Source organism: Olea europaea, chromosome 10, assembly GCF_002742605.1.
Source record: "Olea europaea var. sylvestris chromosome 10, O_europaea_v1, whole genome shotgun sequence".
NCBI lineage: Eukaryota > Viridiplantae > Streptophyta > Magnoliopsida > Lamiales > Oleaceae > Olea > Olea europaea.
Window position 1 is genome coordinate 20,029,834 of NC_036246.1, and position 6,692 is coordinate 20,036,525.

Consider the following 6,692-nt stretch of genomic DNA (forward strand, 5'->3'; position numbering starts at 1 on the left):
ATTATATAGATTATTGTTATATGTTCAATATAAGCAAATAATGTAATTCATTTAATTGAACATTTAATTTAACGATACTTAGTATTATCTAGAATGATATTGTAATACCAGCTCAGTCACAAACAAAAAATCATTGTATAATTAATGAATTACAAAATTGGTATTTGTTCATAGCTAAAAGGCCTTACAATCGCTAAAAAAGACATGAAACGTTTGATTCCAGACAGTTCTAACGAAAGCGTACATAACTCTTTCAAGAAAGCATTGAATTGTGATCCGTAAAATTTGTTGAACTCCAAACTCGATAAACTTTCCATTCATATATAATATTCCTGGCAAAATCTTCCACATCAATCCTTGAATTCTTCTTCTTCTCCATGTTTCGAACATATGCTGTTTTTTTCTTTCATTTTACTGACCTTTGAGTGTTTAATCATTCACTTATAACTCGACAATATCACTTTAAAACATCTTCTTTCTTCTTGATTGTCTCTTATTTCTCCTCTTTCATAGCTCGGCTCTTGATCCTCACTTCAAAACCTCAACTTCTTAGTATTTTTGTGTCGATTTCACCAATCTATCTCTAGTTCGGGAATCTCGCCCGACAATCATAAAATAAACAATAATCAACTCAAAAAACACTCTAAAGGTGTTAAAAGATCTTACTTAGTTGTTGAGATATATGTAAGAATCACATTTTATCAAAAACTATTAAAATTAAACTTTTACTAGTCCTCGAGCACAACTACGCTAATTCATAAATAAATGAAAATGATAAGGAAATGCATTTCGGTAGAATATCATGCATTTTGATTGCCTCGTAGTGAAACATATTTATTTATTTAATTTGAATGCGTGGAGAGATTATTGGATATTATCATAGTGTTAAAAGGAATAGTTATATATTACGGTGTTACTTCCTTAAATCTCGAAGAATTCAAGTTGTCAAAAATTTTTCAATATTTTATGTCATCTTGTGCATTTCAACCTTGCCTTCTTTTTTTTTTTTTTTTTTTTTTTTTTTTGAATCATCGAACTCTGGTATTTGCCTAATCAACCCAATTAGTTATATATGGAAGGACTTTTAATGATGATTAATAACAATTTAGTAATGCATTAATTATTCTCTAAATTATCGTTTATGGATTTAACACCATTGATGTTAAGTACCAATCTAATGTGTAACATTTAATGATAGGTTTATTCATTTAAATATAATGTCACGTGATTCATTTAATTAAACTTATTAAAAGAACCATCTAAATTGTTATTCCAACATTGCTGGTGCTAGATAACATTATTCATGATTATTATTAACAGCATCCGATTAAATTTAATGCTATCATTATATTTTTGGGGACTCTTTCCTATATATTTGGCCATTGCCAGGTCCTTTTTTACCACTGCATCTTAGTCCCTGTTTCACTTCATTTTATAACTTTATATTCAAAAAAGATGGTACGCAATTCAGTTTCCAGTGTCAATAAAATAGCCAAGATTTTTTTCATTATTCTTCAACTATGAAATTTTCTTATTTTTCTTTTATGTATTTATTTAAAAAAATTTGGGAGGGTATGTCAAATTTATATCCTAATTTTCAATTGAAAAATATTGGCGCAGGGCATATTTGCTTGTCTTTTGATTTTGTGTTGGGGATTTTTGGCATCAAAATTAGTAAATGGAGGACTTTTATCTAGCCATGCTGCGGGACCCACCTTTGATGTCATGACATACGGAGCAGTCGGAGATGGAAAAGCAGATGATACCAAAGTAACTCTTTAGTTTCAAACTTTGTAGGATTTTATTTTATTTTATTTTTTTATTTTTATTTTTATTTTTTTTAATGAGCATTGGGTTCTCTAGAATAGTGAGTAAACAGGGGCGGACCCATTAATGGTCCACTGGGCCCCGCTGAAATTTCGAGTATCTTGAGAAAAATTTCTAGACGAATGCTAGGCATCTGATCCAGTGGTTATTATTGCTTTTGATGTAGGAACTAGGAAGCTGGGAGTTTGATTTTCAAAATGTTCTTTTGCTTTCACAATTTATGTTAGCTCTTTTTTTTTTTTTTTTTTCGCCCCTACTGAAAAATAATCTTGGGTCCACCCTTGTGAGTAGAAGTTATGTGTCCCACTAATTTTTGGATGAAATGTGAATTAAAGTTATCCATCATGCAACATTTATGAATATAATATATTGTTTGACTAGGATCACATTTGAAACTGCAATATGCATTTTCCGTTAAGCTCACATTTCCTTTAAATAAATTGTTAGGCTTTCATGGCGGCATGGAAAGCAGCATGTAATCAAGGGACGATCAATCCAAAGGTTTCCGTACGACAAGGGAAGACTTATTTGGTGAATCAAATCCAATTTGAGGGGCCGTGCAGGTCCCCATCAATTACATTTGAGGTATTAAAGTTATAATTCTATATGTCATAAGAAAAAATATTTAAAAAGAAAATTTTCGAGATTGAAACTAATATTTCAGGTGCTTAATTTCTATTTCATGGATCATTCGTATATGCACAAAATTATACACTAAGGTAAACAAGATCCTGTTTCTCTTCATGGAAATTTTTTATTCAATATTAAAAAAAAGTTTAATATATTTATGTTGAAATAAAAAATGTTACTTATATTTTTTTCTAATACGCCTCAATGTTGAATAATTGTAATTCATATTTGTTGAAAGTAAGACACATTAAAGGAGTGTTTGATAAGTATTTTTATGTAAAAATGTATTTTAGAATAGTAAATTAATTTAAAACATGAGGTTGAGAAATAAGGAAAAGTTTTCTATTCACGTGTAATATTATTTTAATAAAGAATATGTGGTTGAAAAGAAGAGAGAAAAATGCATTTTGAAAAAAATGACTACCAAACGGGCCATAAATAAGGGTATATTAAAAATTTAAGATATTAATTATACTTTAAACAAGGAAAGTGACCTATATCTTGAAGTAAGTATAATTGTTTGACGGAAAACAGTGAAAACCTAATTTTAACCAGTTAAAGGATTGAAATTGTCTTAACAATTTGGAATTTCTCTTCATTATCTAACTCCAACATGAATTATTTAAATTCTAAAAACAAGTATTGTACTTATAAAAATATTAAATTTAAATTTTTAATATTTTGAATTAATTATCATATTATTAAATATCTTTACTGAATGAATTCATTTTATTAACCACATACTTTCTATTTACAGTAATTTCCTCAAAACAATTTTAACAATTTTTAAGACTCATATACATTTTTTTAACATTCAAAATAGAACTGTTCAATTTTTTGACTTGTGCACATTTGGCATGTTGTATAAGTAAAATAAATAAATAAATAACTATTGCTTGTAATTAATATTCCAAGTTGAATTAATTACTAGAATTTTCCTTTTTCAGACAGGCGACGCCACCGGCAGACCCACTGTGAGTTATCTAAACTTCTGAAATATTTATCTGAAAAAATAATATATATCTATATATATATATATGTTTTTAGTAATTAGAACTTATATCTATAATAATGTAATTCAGGCAATGCGATTTGGTAATTGTACCACACTTCAAGTAAGTGGACTGAAACACGTCAACAGCCCAAGGAATCATGTTACCTTGTCCTACTGCAAGGGAGTAAACATTGCAAATATTCATATTAATGCCCCTCAAACAAGTCCCAACACTGATGGAATTAATATAGGCCATTCCACTGACATTCATATTCATGACAGCATAATAGAAACAGGTAATAATTTATTCGATAGGCATTTTCTGCCTTTTGTTCTTTTCTTGTATGAACAATATTGTTTTTTGTTAATATATATTCTCATATCTTACTCATATCGTAAAAAGGTGATGATTGTGTTGCTGTTAGCGGCGGTACTTCAAATGTGAACATAACCGATGTTACATGTGGTCCTGGCCATGGAATAAGGTTAGTTTCCAACCATTCGACTTTATAATTTGACGGAAACATGTTGATCTCCTGTCTCCAGTGGATAAGATAAAAACTTCTCATTGCTAAATTCGAAAAACCATAATTAAGGTTCTCTTGCCACACAATTAGCGGGAAGTTTTTATTGTGCCCACTGGAGATACGGAATCAATTCTACTGATGTAAATATGTACATTTATATATTTCATTGCTCGTAAAACTCGATAGTGAGAGAATTTTGAATCTATTAAACTGTACTCTCTTTTGGCAGTATTGGAAGTTTAGGACAAAATGGAGAGAATGATGAAGTACAAGGAATAAGCGTAAGCAGTTGCACCTTTAAGGGAACTGAAAATGGAGTAAGAATCAAAACATGGCAGGTAGGAACTGAGAAGAGCTGAGAAGAATCATGAACGGTGTTAAAATACATTAACATATTTTTTCCAAGTACAACATTTTATCATGTATATTTGTTTCTTCTTATGTAGGGAGGCTCTGGATTTGCCAGGAACATAAGCTTCTCAGACATAACATTAATAGCAGCTGATAACCCTATTATCATTGACCAATTTTATTGCAATGGCAAAATATGCCAGATCGCCGAAGTATGCAACTTCACCCCATCCTTTTTATGTGATTTTTCTTCTCTTTCAGGGTTGGGGGTGTATTCGAGCACTCTTTTGAGATAAATAATTAACATGTAGCTAAATCCAGATAAACACTTTATTAAGACTTACGATTCCATCTTAAAAGATCAAACTTATTAAGAAAAGTGGCTCAATTTCTTATAAGTTGGTCTATATTTTTATCTTTATTCCCTTAATATATCTTGCAAAATGGTAGTCATTTGAGTAAATTAATTTTGTCATCCGCATGCTCATTTTTTAAGTCTTAATTGGATTGAATTGCCCATGGAGTTTAATAGACTTTGATACCATATTAAGATTTGAATTCTCGTTTTAAAAGGTCAAACATTTTTTAGAAGAAAGGTACAAATATTTATAAGTTGGTCTATGTTTTCATCTTTATTGAATTTGAAATTTTATCCCTTAATACACTTAGCCTTGTTTGATTCCCATTTTTATAAGAATGAGAATGAAAAATATAATTGTTACGGGATCCATTTAAGAGATAGAAAGTCAATTATGATGTCTTGATATAATGAATAAAGGTCATATTTTTCATTTTTGTGGCCAAAGAATGAAAATCAAACGGGGGTTTAATATTAATGAAGATTCACATTCTTTATTTATATTGTTGACTGACATAGTTTTCTTTGTCCCTTAATAGGCATCAGCTGTCAAAGTTAGTGACGTGACATACACTCGAATTCATGGAACAACCATATGTAGGAAGAATGCTGCTATCAACTTAAGTTGCAGCAGTACCGTTCCTTGCACTAATATCATCTTGAACAATATCAACATAACAGCTGTTGCTTCATATCCAACACCATTTGCTCGCTGCGTCAATGCCCAAGCAAAAGTTAATCTAACAGTGCCACCACTAAAATGTTGAGCGCATATTCAAAGCACTCTGAGATACATAATCCCAACTTAGATTTTATTTAATTCCATTAAATGTAGGTGTCTCAGCTTGGATTCTACTTGACTTTACGGATTTATGAGGAGTTCAAGAATAAGAAGGATGCTAATAGCTAGAATTGAGCAGATTTTGAGCACATTACTTGTTTCTTCCAAAAATTCATAATAAATTTATTTATAACGAGTGATCAAAATAAAAAAGACCCAATACACAGCTTTATATTTATGCTATAGCAATATTTTCATGCCATGCAAACTCTCTCTCATTTTTAATCCATGAAAACATTCTCTTGTTTTCACCTTAACTCTGCACTTTGCATACTACTGGAAATGGAGGCTGTAGAAGTAGTATTTTACCAACTAGACCTTACCTTTGCTATTACCAACCACTTTTCAATGAAATATTTTAAAAATTAAAAATAAATAACGTAGAGACAGTTCACCAATAAATTGATATACCATGTCACTGATCTCAGCAAAAAATATGAGAACAAGGATATAAAATATAAGAACTTACAATATTGAAGCTGATTTGATAATTGAACCATACAAAGTAGCACATGCTCTTCCAACTTGATCACAAGATGTGATTACAACAAAAAACTTGAACGAAATACAATTCTAAAAACTAGAGAATTTTCAGATGCTTGACCATTGAGGTTTCCCCTTCTAAACAGATTCGAAACCTGCGATAAATTGTTGAAGATTTTTGCTTTATGAAATCCACTAAAAGGCTGCAATTTCCCTGTTGGGTGAGTCTTTATTTTTTCATGCTTGAAAACTTGCTCTTGAAAATTTGAAAACAGTTGACAGAAGCTTGAATTATTTGGAGAGGTGTCACTTCCACCGAAAGATGGTCGAACTATCTTGAAGAGGGAGTCCTTTTTACTGTCAGAAGTAATTCAGTAAATGTAGAATTTTCTTGTGGTTGAACTAAAGTAAAATATTCGTTTTCATAAGATTTTGAAATTTCATTGCCGTCATATGAACCTGTAGCGCTACCAGTTGAGGAAAGACTGCTAATGACCTTTTGAGGAAATTACATTAGATGTCAAACTTTGGGTTTGCATTTACAAAAAATGCCACTTTTTTAAAGTCCTTGCAAAATTGTAAATTTTTGACATTTTTTCCCCTCTGAATAATTTGAATACCTTATATGTCCTTCACTAAATGAAATGATATGACTAGATGAAAGAATGAAAAAAAAAAAAA

At 30.4% G+C, this 6,692-nt stretch overlaps 1 protein-coding gene across 1 annotated transcript; it reads left to right on the plus strand.

The window, feature by feature from the left end:
• The first annotated feature begins 2,280 nt into the window (after positions 1 to 2,280).
• On the plus strand, positions 2,281 to 5,597 carry LOC111400385 (probable polygalacturonase At3g15720). The gene is made up of 8 exons (XM_023027802.1): positions 2,281 to 2,412; positions 3,405 to 3,431; positions 3,540 to 3,747; positions 3,855 to 3,936; positions 4,208 to 4,316; positions 4,425 to 4,541; positions 5,227 to 5,421; positions 5,523 to 5,597. The coding sequence occupies exons 1-8, from the start codon at positions 2,281 to 2,283 to the stop codon at positions 5,595 to 5,597; spliced, it is 945 nt and encodes a 314-aa protein (XP_022883570.1).
• Positions 5,598 to 6,692: the final 1,095 nt, after the last annotated feature.

What these genes read in the sequence shown, in the direction of transcription:
- LOC111400385 (XM_023027802.1), top strand. Translation starts at nt 2,281, where the DNA reads ATGGCGGCATGGAAAGCAGCATGTAATCAAGGGACGATCAATCCAAAG. An exon ending in ACGCCACCGGCAGACCCACT is followed by an intron (nt 3,432 to 3,539) that starts GTGAGTTATCTA and finishes AATGTAATTCAG; the next exon opens with GCAATGCGATTTGGTAATTG. An exon ending in GGTCCTGGCCATGGAATAAG is followed by an intron (nt 3,937 to 4,207) that starts GTTAGTTTCCAA and finishes CTCTTTTGGCAG; the next exon opens with TATTGGAAGTTTAGGACAAA.